The sequence below is a fragment of the Galeopterus variegatus genome, unplaced genomic scaffold (genome assembly GCF_000696425.1).
Source record: "Galeopterus variegatus unplaced genomic scaffold, G_variegatus-3.0.2 Scaffold25, whole genome shotgun sequence".
Classification (NCBI taxonomy): Eukaryota; Metazoa; Chordata; class Mammalia; order Dermoptera; family Cynocephalidae; genus Galeopterus; species Galeopterus variegatus.
In genome coordinates, this window is record NW_007726136.1 from 707,214 (window position 1) to 722,654 (window position 15,441).

At 40.5% G+C, this 15,441-nt stretch overlaps 1 protein-coding gene across 1 annotated transcript in view; it reads left to right on the plus strand.

Annotated features, from left to right (window-relative positions):
• ANKFY1 (ankyrin repeat and FYVE domain containing 1) overlaps positions 1-15,441 on the plus strand; it is a 78,145-nt gene that overhangs the window by 43,110 nt on the left and 19,594 nt on the right. Inside the window, exons 8-17 of the mRNA XM_008568732.1 lie at positions 291-359; positions 583-782; positions 4,930-5,027; positions 8,252-8,480; positions 9,821-9,919; positions 10,167-10,320; positions 11,062-11,230; positions 12,385-12,503; positions 13,403-13,559; positions 14,273-14,473. Of these exons, the coding sequence (XP_008566954.1) occupies positions 291-359; positions 583-782; positions 4,930-5,027; positions 8,252-8,480; positions 9,821-9,919; positions 10,167-10,320; positions 11,062-11,230; positions 12,385-12,503; positions 13,403-13,559; positions 14,273-14,473 (1,495 nt within the window). The remainder of the gene's footprint in view (positions 1-290; positions 360-582; positions 783-4,929; positions 5,028-8,251; positions 8,481-9,820; positions 9,920-10,166; positions 10,321-11,061; positions 11,231-12,384; positions 12,504-13,402; positions 13,560-14,272; positions 14,474-15,441) is intronic.

The following is a 15,441-nucleotide window of genomic DNA, read 5'->3' on the forward strand; positions in this document are numbered from 1 at the left end:
GATACTGCTGTTTTAGAAAAAGTTGGTATATGCACACTTCGTAAGAGGTTAATATTGAATTGAAGAGTAGTTTATATCTTTTCCTTTTACTGATTCTTGTCCTTTTTGGCCACTGAATAAATGGTAACATATCTTATGTTTTGATATTTGCTCATGGTTTTGGAAAACTGTTGCAGAAATGTGGAATTTCTTGTGGGTGGTCATTGTGCTTAGTATTCTAGTCACCTCCTGCTGCGAGTAGTCCTGAATTGAGCCTGTCCTGAATTGATGCCTCTTTTTTTGTCCTGCAGGACTCCTTTACACTTGTCCATCATGGCCAGGAATGAATATGTGTTCAATCAGCTGCTGCAGTGTAAACAGTACGTAGGGAGACATGGAGAAATGAAAAAGCAGTTGTGAGGGTGGGATTGTGAGTGAAAAATAATTTTTTTAAAAATGTCTTTTAGTGTTATAAGTTTTAATAAAGTAAAAGTAAAATAAAAATTTGTCATCCAAAAAGTATAAAAAGAAAGAATGAGGCTGTTGGCAGTACAGTGTCTGAAGGTGATGATATTTGCTGTTCACATTGCTTCCTTATTTCAGATTAGATTTAGAACTGAAGGACCATGAGGGCAGTACAGCTCTGTGGCTTGCAGTGCAGTACATCACTTTGTCCTCTGACCAGTCTGTAAACCCCTTCGAAGACCTCCCTGTAGTAAATGGGACTTCATTTGATGAAAACAGCTTTGCAGCCAGACTCATTCAACATGGCAGTAACACCGATGCCCCTGATACGATGACAGGTAAAGCGTAATAGATCGCTAAGAGATGATGCTGAAGTCTGGAGGCTCCATGAAATATTGTGTAAATATTTGTACCAAAAATTTAGAAACTGAGTGGCATAGCTATTATGAGAATTATTTTCTACTTAATTTTAAATACAGTAAAAGCCTGGGTTGTAATTATTTTAAATACTGTGCTTCAAACAAGTTAGCCAGACATCAAGTTAAGTTCTTTAAGCTGAAACACTTCCATTTATCTAATACAGTGATTCTCAGATTTTTTGAACTCAAAACTCCTTTTAACCTCTTAGAAATTATATTACAAAAAGCTCTTGTTTGGACCGTTTATATCTTTGATATGTGTCATATTAGAAATTAAAACTAAGAATTTTTAAAAAGGTATATTAATTTAAAAATAACAAACCATCATATGTTAACATATAACATTTTTTATGAAAGATAAGTTCCAAAACAAAATTCAGTTAGAGGAGTGGCTGGTTTCTCTTTATTTTTATTCTATTTATTTATTTTTATGTTTTTTTAAAAATTTTTTTTATTGAGTGGCTGGTTTCTTACACCTGCATCTGTATTCAATCTTTTGAGATACTTATTTTGGTTAAATACAGTATTTGAAGAAAATACATGCTTATGCAGTTGGAAAAGGGGGGCATATTTTCATAACCTTTTCAGATAATTGTGGGTATATTTTATTTGATGCAGCAAGTAAAATTTATGAAGTGATAGTTTCTTTAATGTTGCTTGCAATGTGGAATCTGAAATCACATCAATGAACTTTATCCATGGTCCGTTTATGCTTTGAATGAACCGTTTCTCTATGCATGATTTTGTAACATTATGCCTTAGTCATTTAGAAAATATTGGTTGCCTGAGTTATGAAGATCATCCAAATTTTCATGTATTTTAGAATCCGGTATCACCATTTGGAGTGGTGGGCAGCTGGCTATTATGGGAATCTGAACCCTGAGCTGGTAGTGGTTATAACACCGTGCTCTAACCAACTGAGCTAACTGGCCAGGCCTCTTGAAAGTTCAGATTTTATCATTGGGTATAAATACTGTCTAATTGTTTTTCTTAAAGAGACAGGCCCACTTTGTTCATTTTCAAGAAAAAGTTTACCAGGTACTTATGTTTAAATAACAACAGTATGTTAATCCGTCATTTGGTCAAGTAAAAATGTTTTTCTATGAGAAAAGCTGCTAGTTCAGCTCACAATTTAAACAATGACACAAGAGCTTTCCCCCATCAGCATTGTATTGGTATGTAGCAAAAGTTGCTTTATGCATATTTGTCATTTTGTCACGCAGAATTTTAAAAAGACATGCACTCAATGTTGGCATAATTAGTAATTTTTACTGCTTTACTGAGGACTATCTTAAGTGAAGCTCTTTCTTTTTTTTTTGTTTACTGAGAGTTCCTGATGGTGAAGAATACAGTAACTACTAGTACATTTTGATGCCACTGTATTGATTTGTGTTAAGGCTCTCCCAATTTGACCCACTATTGCTTTTGCACTATCAGTGCAGATGTCAACACAGTGGGGGGGAAAACAGGTAATATTATTGTGAAAATAGTTTTGACTTTATGAAGTCTTGGAAAGACTCTCAGGAACCCCTAGGAATCTCATAGACCACATTTTGAGAACCATTATTTTAATGTATTTCCTTGATCTGACTGAATAAAAAATAGGGATATTTTAAGGAGAGGGACTCCTATCTATAATTCAGCACTGAGTACTTGCAATGTTTAAAGCATGGGTAGGTGCCACTGACATGGAGAATTGACCAAAAAAAAAAAAAAAAGACGATGACGACGGATATTAAACAGACCCTTTCCTAAAGAAGTTCATGATTAACTTTAAATAAGGGTCAGATGAAATCACCACTGTAGGTGACATAAAAGCTAAAGGGAGTAATACTACAGGACAAGGAGTATGAGAAGAACTGTAAATGTTTTAGACTTGTCAAAGAACAAAACTCCAGCAAATTTAGTTGAAGGTCTCAGTTATCACTTTGAATTGATATAGGTTAAAAAAAAATCTCATTTGGCTTTATTGCAATTTTAGAATCAGGCGACACATTATTCCACGAAATAGATTAAGTGTTCCTATGAGCCAAGCAGAGGAGGTTGGTTTTATAGACAGAAAAAGGCTAATGAAAACAGAAACAAAGAACAAAAAGCGGATTGGTTATTTCAGAGTTACTTTTCTTGTAAGGTGGGGACAGGAAGACAGAAAAATAGAAAAATACTTCAGGCTATCTCTTTTGTGTAAGCATTAAAGGAGAAAGAACTCATTATTATACATATTGAAGATTTTTTTTTTTTTTGCTGCTGGCCAGTAAGGGGATCCCATTGGTGTTACAACACCATGCTGTAACCAACTGAGCTAACTGGCCAGCCCTATTGAAGATTTAAACTGGCTGTTGGAGAATTTGGCTATTAATCTTTTTCCTGACTTCTTGGAAGGTCAGACCACAGCCTAAGTGATGTGGAATTTAGCAAGGGTGACTCCATTTTGATTTTTAGTCTGGTCTTTTGGGACCTAGTGCAGGAACTTAGTCCAAAACAAGGCCTCCTATACATTTCATTTAACAGACTGAAAACCTCTGGAAATGAGATTGTTACTAAATTGCTTTTAATTTACAAATGTATATTGGTCATTGGCCATAATTTTACTGATTTCTAATTGAATCTCATTGTATCATATTGTGTCATGTAAGAGACTGGTTCTTTGATATTTAAGGCTTGAATCTGAGACTCTTACAGAACTAATTTTTATAAAAGTTTGACATGTACTTGAAAAGAATGTGCATTCCTTAATTGTAGGGTGCATCATTCTCTATGTGCATTAAATCAAGATTATTCATTATGCCGTTCAAATCTAACATATACTTATAACTCTTGGACTGCTTGATCTGTCAGTTTCTGAGACGTATATTAAGCATTTTCATTGATTGTGGATTTATCTGTTTTTCTTGCTAGCTCTGTCAGTTTTACATCATATACTTCTAGTTTAATTGTTAAGTACATACATGCTCAGGATTGTTATTTTTTCCTGTTGATTTGTTCCATTTTTCATTTTACATGTAATAACGTTAGTCCCCTGGTTGTCAACAGTTCAATAATGTTTTAGCAGTGACAGGTTATCTTTGTTCTGTTGAAAGGTATACAATTTAAGTCTTGTGTATACTAAAACTGAAAACGGTACTCTTATTATGAGTCTCTAGATTAGAGTGACTATCAGCTAGGGATGGAATTACTTTCTCTGATGGAAAAGGAAAAAATGGTATGAAAACAAAATAGTGCTTTGTCTCATTTCTTTACTTTGTTTTTAGTCCCGGTGTTTAATTTGGATTTTCATATAGCATAGCTATAGAATATGAGATTTTATGTTCATTTTTAGAAATGGATTTTAAAAGGCTCAGAAACACTTTCAGGGCTAAAACTATTTTGAGAGAAAAAGAAGAAAAAAGTTTTTTTGTTTTTTTCTTTCTAAGATTTTTATTTAGAAAGGCATGACAATGCTAAGCAAAATACTTCTAAGCCAAGTACAAACATATTTAAGGCCAAGGCCCTAGGAATAAAACTTGGTATTTAAGGGGCATTCTTTGGTGGAACTTTAGCTTACAATGTCTTTGAAATGGTCTTTTAGCCTAGTGGTTCTCAGCCAGGGACAATCACCCTTCCCCGCCCCCAGGATATCTGGCAACATCTGTAGACATTTTTGATTCTCACAAGTTCAGGAGTCCTACTGGCATTTAGTGAGTAGAAGCTAGGGATACTGCTAAATACTGTACAGTGTGCAGGACAGACCCCCACAACAAAGAATCATCTTGTCCAAAATGCCAGTAGCACTACTGTTGAGAAACCTCGCTCTAACCCAACCCCAGCAGGAGATATAACTTACCTCTGGTCCTGGGCTGTGGCTAGTGGGAAACCGAGGTAAGAGTGGATGTTCCATGTCCCAGTCCAGGGTCTTCCTTAGTTTCCATGTCTGTATGTAGAGAGTGCCGTGTGTGGACTTAAATGACACTTACTATCTGGTGTACTCTTGCCAGTAGTGAGGTGGAAGGGAAGGGCAGCCTGTTGTGCAGTGTGGAACTTGACCTCATTTTTATGCAAATTGATGAATATGCTCATTTTCTGCTAGGAAATTGTTTACTACAGCGGGCAGCTGGAGCAGGAAATGAGGCAGCAGCTCTTTTTCTGGCAACCAATGGTGCCCACGTCAATCACAGAAACAAGTGGGTAAGTGTGACAGGGCAGCCCAGGGAAATGGTTTTGGTCTGCAGAAGAAATGACAGTGGTAGGTGTGTAGGAAAAAAATGGAATAGATGATTTTTAAAAAATTTTTGTCAAAATAATACATGCATATGGTTAAAAAAAAACAGAGTGAAGCACATTCTTTTATGTATCCTTATATATTAGTTGGTTGATTGATTCAGTAACCATTTCTTAAGTATTTATTGTATATCGGGACCTGAACTAGATACTGGGGATTTCATAGTCTAATAGAGATTAGCAAACATATACACATAAAGCTAACGTAGTTGCGTCTTGATTCTTTATAACACTTTGCATCTGCTGAGGTTTTCCTGTGTGGATGTTCATTTAGTTCCTATCCCAAGCTAACAAGGTTAGACAGTACAGTGTTATGGTTAAAAGTATAGCCTTTGGGGTTGGGTATTACTGGGTTTACCAGCTTTCCCATTTCCTCCCTGTGTGATCTTAGGCAAGTTAATTAACTTTTCTGAGCTTTAGTTTCCTCATCTGTAAAATGGGGTTAATGCTAATTTCATAGGGTGTGGTTAAGATGAAAAATTATATCTTTAAGTGCTTATTATGTAATATCTGGGACATTAGGTACTAAGCTATTTTTACTTTATTATTTTCATACAGGAAGAATGTGCTTGTCTTTAAGATCACATTTATTTTACAACTACTATGTGCTAGGAGCTTTCTGGATATTATCCCTTTTAATTCTCACAGTGGACATAGAAGGAGCATGTATTGTTAGGACTGAAGGAACATTTTCCACATCTATAAATCCCTCATCTCAGGGTAAAGGACCTTGAGGTTCTGAGAGGTTAAGCAGCCCATAAATAATGGAGCCAGTATTTAGACCCAGGTACTAGGATATACCAGGGTACTTCAAAGAGTTCATGGAAAGATTTGTATTATCTTCCAATTCTGTTTTTCCACAAACTTCCACAAAGCACCCTCGTATAGTTGTATATTCTCTCAACAGAGCGCTACGCAAGGCAGTAAATAGTAAGCTTGGTATCTGAGACATAGCGAAGTATTGTGGCAGCTCAAGGGCATTGCCATTCTTTTCCACCTTTAAATGTACTAATCTGTCTGCACACGTGGCCTACTCTCTGGCTAAACTGGTGAAATGTTCTTATATTCACTGGACGTAGGTTTCTTTTTGTGGGCTCTGCATTTTATTCCCTCTCACCTTCTCATTGATTTTGCTCCTACCATTGTGTGTCGATGTCTCTGTCTGCCCTTTCTCTTCTGCATCGTTAATTTTGCCCACTATTCATTTCTGATACGATCGAGACATGCTCTACTATTTTCTAACTTTAAAAAATTCTCCCTTGAGAGCCCACGTTGTCTACCAGCTGGTGTTCCTTTTCTGATACCCTTCATAACAAAACTGGATGAGACCTAAGATGTCAAGGGAGACCTGACATGAGAGCCACACTGGAGAAGGGCCTGGAATGATGGTTTAAGATGCTTGGACTTTATCCTGTGGGTTCATAGAAGGGTTTGGGGCAGAAGAGCAGTACGATTATTTTAGAGTTGAGAAAGCTGCCTGGGATGGCTAGCATGGTGGATGTGCCACTGAGTCCAGGCTGGAGCCAGTGGGAATCATCTAGACAAGCCATTGGCACATCCCGACCTCTCATACTGGATTTAGATCCAAAGGGACAGGTTTCAGAGGAATTACAGAATTGTAGTCAATGGGACATGCCTGCTTATGGCTCCCAGAAGCAAGGGCAAGAGAGGTATTAAACTATTGTGGTGTACCCATGAAAAGAAAGGGCAAACTGGCGAGGAGGAAGAACTGATGTGGAAGGGAGAAATTCCATTGCGATGTTGAATTTCTTTCTAAACATTCAGGCAGGGATGTCTAGCAGGCAGTGGGACAATTGGATGCAAAAAAAGGGCTAGAGTCCTGGGTTTGAGGGGTTGAGGCTTGTAGATACTTGCAGAAGCTGTGGGAGTAGATAAGCCCACCCAGTGAGAATGTGTAGAAGAAGGGTTGGAGCAGAAGGTAGCCCTGAGGAGGATGTACTCGGAGAGCCCTCACCGCAGTGACAATACAGCTGTGTGGGGAGGATGTAGGATGGGAGGGCTGTACACAGGGGTCACAGAATGAAAGTGCTCAGTCCTTCCACATGGCAAGGCCCACAGATAATGTCTGAAGCTGGCAAATCAAGAGTCGGCAGTAAAAACGCATCAGTTAGAAATAGGCAGTTACAAAAGCCCAGCTGTGAAAGAGTTAAATGTGGTTCCCTCTAGGAAAGGAGAATTTTTTTGAGGGAAAAGGAGGTGGGATTTGCTGTTTTTCACAACAAGCCTTGTAGAGTTCTTGACTCTTTAAATGATGAAGATGTATAACTTTGATAAGAGCACGGTGCAGAGCAGTATATTCAGTTTGTCTCCCTTTGTTTGGGTGGAAAAAGCCCAATGTGTGTGAGTATACATACATGCATAAATATACATATACACATGCATACCTGCACATATATTTGTATGTATGCTGTGTATGTTTTCCTGTGAATGTTCTGTCACTGGAGAGAAATGTGAAGCTTGTAATAATGGTTCTTTCAGGGGAGGATAATTGGGTGTTTGGGGCCAGGCATGAGAGGAGGCTTCTTTTCACTGTATATTCTTGAACTTTTTGGGTATTGAATTAAGTACCTGTAATACCAATTTTAATATTTTTAATTTTTAAAAGTGGAAGGAGGTCTTCCTTCTTGAACTCTGATCAAAGAAACAGTGGTGCTAGCAGGGAGTTAAAGAGAAGTGATGGTCAGGCTCTCAGCACTGCTTATCTCCAGGGCTGTGACTGTGAGGCTCTTCCGTTTTCTCCAGTATTTATTTTAATGTTTTAGTGACACTTGAGGTTGTTTGTTGTTGTTTTATGATAATAAGCATGTATTATTCTTATAATTAGAAAAGAATAATTATAAAACAAAGTGCAGGGTGGTTAAAGAGGTCGTAGGAGATAAAGATAGGAAGCCAGGGTGTTTGGAAGGTACTTGGGAAGATGTTGAAGAAACTAAGGATGATGGCTCAGGAAAGGGAACAAAAGTCATGGAGGTCAGCTAGTGACAGGATGAGCCAAGGTCTGTGACTGGCACTGGGGACCTGAGTTTCAGCACTTATTATTTCATTATCCCTTTATGAGGGGAACTCCTAGCCTGTATGTGTTCAGATTTGGGCCACTTGTTTCCATCTAGGGAGAAACCCCTTTGCACACAGCTTGTCGGCATGGCCTGGCCAACCTCACTGCAGAGCTCCTGCAGCAAGGTGCCAACCCAAACCTGCAGACCGTGGAAGCTCTACCTTTGCCAAAGGAGGCTGCATCCCTGACCAGCTCAGCGGACAGCATTTATCTGCAGACGCCGCTGCACATGGCAATTGCCTATAATCATCCAGATGTTGTGTCTGTCATCCTGGAGCAGAAAGGTAGGTAGTTTGACTTGTGGACACAATTTGGGGCAGTTAATTACAGAGTTGATGTTTCTTCCATTGGTTAGTTTCATATAGCCAGTTTCTTACCCAAAAACTCCTCTCAGGTCGGGGCCGGCCCGGTGGCGCACTGGATAAGTGCGCCGCTTGGGAAGCGTGGTGGCGCTCCCGCCCGAGGGTTCGGATCCCACATACAGACCGGTTCCCGCTCACTGGCTGAGCGAGGCGTGGGAGCGGCACCGAGGGTTGCAATCCCGTTGCCGGTCCCCGGTCCGGTACGGGGGCGACACTGAGGGTTGCGATCCGTTGCTGGACACGGAAAAAAATAAAAAAAAAAAAAAACTCCTTTCAGGTCAAGCTAGATAAGCATGTAAGTCTGGCTCTTCAATATTGTGTTTCCCTGGTTTTGTTTTCAGGATGACCTGCCCATTTCACCTGTTAAGTTAAGATGTTAGAACCTTTGATTCTACTCTTTTATTTTGGGGTACTTTTCTGGGCCATTTTAGTGTAGGTCAAGCAAAGTTTTGCCTTGGCATGAGTACTGTAATTGCTAACTCTGCTGTGGCAAGTCTTCCATGAGCTGGTCTCTAGTTGTCTCTGAGCCTCCCTGGCAGGTGACTCATAAGAAGGGGGCCAGAAAGAGGAGCCAAGGGAAGCCTCTGCAGTGGGACTCAGAAATTTTCCTCAGGTTTTCTCTTCCTGTCCTGAACTTTGTTTTACTGTTGCCTCAATGTTTGTTAAGACCAGCATTTTTTAGTATCAGGCTGCTGGAGGGAAGTGGAGTTTTAGACAATGTGCCTTTTTCTTGGTCCTCACAGGAGTTTTAAGATTGTAGGAATTATGTATTAGGAAAATATCAGGACATTGTCTTAATCCTCCTTTTAGTAATCAAGTAATTAATATGTGTTTCCATAGTAGAGTCTGTTTTCCTGATGTGAAGTCAGTGTTTTAAGCTTTAAAAAAATTCATTTTCAGGGACAGCCCCATGGCTCACTCGGGAGAGTGTGCAGCGCTGGGAGCACTAAGGCTGCGGGTTTGGATCCTATGTAGGGATGGCCGGTGCGCTCACTGGCTGAGCGTGGTGCAGACCACACCATGCTGAGGGTTGCGATATCCTTACCAGTCAAAAAAAATTCATTTTCCCCATAAGCTTTGCTCCAAAATATCAGATTTTGGGGCTTCTACTCCCCACAAGAAAATTTATCTGTTCTCTCTGTATAACAGTGATTGTGTTATAGCCAGTCAGTTTGGAACTGAGTTCTTATTCTCTTGAATGCTTTGAATATGGTCCATGTAATGGTGAAATCAAATGTTCTTTTCCTTCTAAAAAAATTTAGCCAATGCTCTTCATGCCACAAACAACTTGCAAATTATTCCGGATTTCAGCCTCAAGGATTCCCGAGACCAGACTGTGCTAGGCTTGGCATTATGGACTGGTAAGGCTGTTTGACATCTGCAGACAGACAGAAGTCAGAAAGGCAGGTGGGTCGGTGAGAAAGAGGGAGGGAGGAAGTGGAGCTAATCATTTGGTTGTAAAATAACCTTTCTGTTTGGGTTAAGCCTATAATATCTAGGGAAAAACTGCTGGCTTTGAGAAGTTGAGAGGGCATGTTTGTTGTAGTAAAATGTTGAGGAAGTGGGAAAAGCTGAGCATGCATTAGTTAGGGCTTGTTTACTCCCTAGGCATGCATACGATCGCAGCCCAGCTGCTGGGCTCCGGGGCTTCCATCAACGACACCATGTCAGATGGGCAGACCTTGCTGCACATGGCCATACAGCGGCAGGATAGCAAGAGCGCACTCTTTCTCCTGGAGCATCAGGCAGACATAAATGTCAGGTAGGATAAGACAGCACTCTCTACTGTAACACCAGGTCACATTTAATTGAGATGGTTCAAAAGCATAGCCTTACTGGTAGAAGACATTTTTGTTCTTTATTAAATACAGGAAGGGAAGCAATGACTCTGATTATATTCAGTGTTATAACTGAATATCATCAGTAGACTTGTGTGATGGAGAAGGGGAACTATATTTTGCTCATGTTTGAACCTTTCAGGACCAATTAACAGTATTGCACAAATCTCACTATAAAGTACAATCTAAAAATCAAATTTTAAATAGGAATTTTAGTTATAATGATGATATCCCAACAAATGAACAACAACAAGGCTTGAGGGGGAAAAGTCACAGAGTTAAATTTTTATCGTGATTGTATTTTCACAATGTCAAGTGACCCTGAATGACTGAGTGGGGGAAAGAAGTGTTTTGTTAGAGTGATATTTTATTAAGATGCAGTTAAAAGCAGCAGTATTTCTATTTCTATAAGATTTCAACATGTTGGGATGTTGGTCAGTTATCTTCTGGGTGCAGTAGGGTGGCATGGCTGTATTGTCTAAAAAAATAGAAGGGACAGACACTATTAACATTTAATTTCCCTGAGAAAATACTAATGAATGTGAGTAGAGTATGTTTAAGGGATGCAATGGATTCCGGGTTCTGGAATGCCCAGCAGGGCACCCTTTATCCTTTGGCTCCAGCTACAAACATTGGTTTTGGTTTTGGTGTGCATGTCCTAGCAGGACTCAGGATGGGCAGACAGCCCTCCAGTTGGCCATCAGAAACCAGCTTCCACTCGTAGTCGATGCCATATGCACCCGAGGAGCTGACATGTCCGTGACAGATGAGAAGGGGAACCCCCCACTGTGGCTTGCATTGGCAAGTAATCTGGAGGATATCGCATCCACTCTGGTGAGACAAGTACAACTTTAGCCTCTGTTTTCAGATGGGGATATTTACTGTCAGAGATGGATTTGGTGCCTACGTAGCAATCACAGGCTCGAGAGATCTGCCAAGTAATAAATTGGGTCAAGGATAAGCAGTTGAAAGTCATGTTAAAGAAACTTGCAGGTTCAACATGGTCTTGGCCAATACTTTTGTTCTTAGGCTGTCTTTACCAAGAAAACTACCAAGAAGTGAGAGAGCTGAGGCATTTCCTCAGGAGTCTTCTGTTGGGTTGTGTTAACTAGTTGTGAGCTGCCTTCACCATCACCATAACTTTTAGTCCATTTTGTGTTATAATAAAATACCTGAAACTGGGTAATTTATAAAGGAAAGAAGTTTATTTGGCTTACGATTCTGTGACAGCTGCATCTGGTGTGGGCCTCAGGCTGCTTCTACCCATGGCGGAAAGTGGCAGAGAGCCAGTGGGTACAAGCAGATCACATGGTAAGAGGAAGCGAGAGAGAGAGAAGGTGCCAGGGTCTTTTTAAGCAACGAGCTCTCACGGGAACTAATAGAGCGAGGACTCAATCAGTTTCCAACACTGCCACATTGGGGATCAAATTTCCATATGAGTTTTGGAGGGGACAACACATCCAAACTCCATCAATAACCATAGTGATAAATTCCCAAATCTCACATTTGTCTCCCTTGTTCACAAGACAAGCCCCCAAAGTGGAGGTAAACCTGGAAGTTTTCATTTAGTTCTCTGAGGGGCCTGCAATGTAACATTAAGGCATTTTGTACCTGGGGTTTTACCCAAATGTTACGAGATTTCCTGTTAATTAGTGGTGTGTGTTACTGGAGGCTTATTGGGTACATGTGTTCACAGGCACTTGTGTTTCTTTTTCTTCTAGAACACAGTTCTAGAGGGCAGTAATTAAATATATTTTATTTGTATTTCCCAAATCCATCCCACAGGACTTAGTGCAAGAACTTGCACAGAGCAGCTTTTAATCAGTGTTTGTAAAACTAATGAATGATATAGATTAAAGTGAATTATCAGTTAATTATCAACCATATCTGAGAAATGAGTCTAATGATGTACATAGAGCTCAGAGATGGTGATAAAAATCTTTGCCTTTGCTCGGCAGCCTTTGTGAGTAACCTGTGTTTTTCTGCAGGTCAGACATGGTTGTGATGCCACATGCTGGGGTCCAGGACCTAGTGGGTGCCTCCAAACACTCCTGCATAGAGCCATTGATGAAAACAATGAGTCCACTGCCTGCTTTCTTATTCGCAGGTCTGAGAAGCCCAAGTGTCTCTTGAAATCTTACTCGGTTTATTGCAAACTGGCTTTTGTCTTATTTTAATTCACCTTCAGTCTTGACATGCCTATAGTGGCTTGAATTTCCTAATTAAGACTATCAGAGGGTCACTGTTCTATCGTGTCAAGTCAGCCAGTGGCCACACTCACTTGTGAGTGGAGGGGCTTATATACCCAGATCAAAGAATCTAAAAGCTGAGCCAGCATCCTGCTTTGGGAGCCGCATGGACTCCTATAGTCATGTCAAATCATTTTACACTGTGAAGCCACAAGGCTGGGGTAGAGGAGACTAGGTGGCTTCTGCAGGACCCGACCAAGAAGCATGAGCCCTAATAGCCTGCATGGCCCTCTTAAAGTGCAGGATATGTGGGAGGCAAGGTTATTCAGGAAACTTTTAGTGCAGTGGTTCTCAAACTTTAAATGTGTGTACATCCTCTGGGGAGCTTTTTACAATTTTGATGCCCGGGTTGCCCCCAAGACCATTTGCAGAAGAATCCATGGGAGTGGGATCTATTTATTTATTTATTTATTTATTTATTTTTGAGTGGATGGCCAGTAAGGGGATCTGAATCCTTGACCTTAGTGTTATACCACCACGCTCAGCAAGTGGGATCCAGACTCCAATATTTGAGACCAAGCATAGCAGACCCTCATGACATCAGCGTTTTGGGGGGAGGGAGGAGGTGATGCGGCTGGCCGGTATGGGATTCAGACCTGTGGCTTTGGTGTTACAAGGCTCCACTTCAACCAGCTGAGCTAACCAGCCAGTCCCTATCCTTTTGTTGAATTAGATAAGGCTGCTTCTATATGTTTATTAGCATTCCCTATGGGGTAGGTGGAAGCATGGCCTTCTTTTATTTCCCCATTCCTTTCAGTGGCTGTGATGTGAATAGTCCCAGAAAACCAGGTGCTAATGGAGAAGGAGAGGAAGAGGCTAGAGATGGGCAGACCCCCTTGCATTTGGCAGCCTCTTGGGGGCTGGAAGAGACAGTACAATGTCTTCTCGAGTTTGGAGCTAACGTAAATGCACAGGTATGTAGCTTCTCTTTTCCAGGGAGATAAATGGTAACCTCAGAATTAGAGAAATCTTGCCTTACAGCAAAGGACTTTGCAGATTCCCTGTTTCCAAACCTCTGCTTTGCCATGAACAGGGCTATGGTACAACAGATGAAGTGACGTTCTCTGAATTATACAGCCTGCCTAGTAATTTTAATGATTTCAGGTTAGACTTTACTTCTCTATGCCTTTGTTGTTACTACAGTATGAGAACGATTTGTTTTATCTATTTTTCTTTGTCTCCTGTTCTCCTTTAGTTATAGACTTCCATTGAGAGTTTGGTTTAGTCTCAAACTGTGTACTGTGTTTGAGAAAACGTTCCAATAGCTCGATGGAGCACCCCTGAGTTATGTTCCTTGATGCTTTTCAGTGTTCTAGCCTATGAAGACTTATATATGATGCCCAGTTGCCAGATAAAGAGTGGTTTAACCTTAGAACTGAGGTTGTTGATCTTCTAAAACAAATGTGTTTGTGCTGGGCCCACTGTCGCCACTGGGCCACTGGAGCATGGTGTAATGGGGAGTGGCTTTCAGTCATTTCTACATTTGGCCTCTTTAAAGCTGATTTCAAATGCAAGCTGGTAGTATTGATTCTCATAACCAAAATTTGATTTAAAAGTTATACCCTTTATATTTTTCCTGAGTTTTATCTCTCAATTGTACATTGAAGTCTGTGCCTTGTCCCCATAGGATGCAGAAGGAAGAACACCTGTCCACGTGGCCATCAGCAACCAACACAGTGTCATCATTCAGTTGTTGATTTCTCACCCTGATATCCACTTGAGTGTACGAGATAGACAAGGGCTGACCCCATTTGCCTGTGCCATGACTTACAAGAACAACAAAGCAGCAGAGGCCATTCTAAAACGAGAGTCCGGGGCTGCTGAGCAGGTGAGTGACCAGCACCCACCATTCTCCATGTTGCCTTGAGCAACGTTACCTGTTACATGGAGATAAACAAATGTCACCAACTAAATAGGTCTCTTTCATATAAAGATGTCTTTTTAAAAATTATACTCCCCTTTCTTAAAATGTGGTCATTTAGATGTCCTGGAGGAGGTTTGACTACTCTGCCCTGTGTGTCAGCAACCTGATGATGCCACACTTAGATGAGTGAGAAGTTGCTGGGTTCGGTAATAACAATTCTGTGGCGTGTACAACTGAGTTCATTGTTTGCTTTTGTTTGGTTGTTTAATTGCCCTAGAATGAATGACTTAAAAAGATTTAAATTGATCTTGAGGAGCTTGTGTTGTGATATTGGGGCAACTTTCTGAGTGTTTTAGAGGAGTTAAGTAGTTATTCAGCTTAGCAGGCTCAGGTGTCCTTGTTCTTTGCCATTCTTTACCAGTTGCTAAATCCGATGGTGAATTGTTGGATCTGCAACAACAGATTGGGTAGGAAATGACAGTAACAGCTGACCTGAGGTAGGTTCTGGGATGGGTTTGTCAAGTCAGTCCTCCAGAAAGTTGAATCTCCAGCCAGCACTTAGAATACTGCCAAGATTTAGAAATAGCCATTTATGAAGGTGAAATGGAAACTTGGGACCTGAATGAAATGAAATTCTAGCATGGTTGAAGATTATTGCTTGGTATTTCAGGTGTCTGTACTTCCCCTTTCTTTAGCATTTTTGTAACTGTGGCTGGATTGTGTAGGCATTCACTTCACACTTGCTCAGATAGTGTAAAATGTTCAAGAATGGAGGTAGTCATCTCACGTTTCCTCTCCATCTAGTATGAAACTGGTACTGTTGATCAGAGAGAATCCTTTGCAGATACAGTGCTTGTTACATCAGCACATGCTGTGGACCTGTGTGTGGGGTAATGCAGAGTGTGTGTAGCATGTGGTGTCTCCTCTTCCAC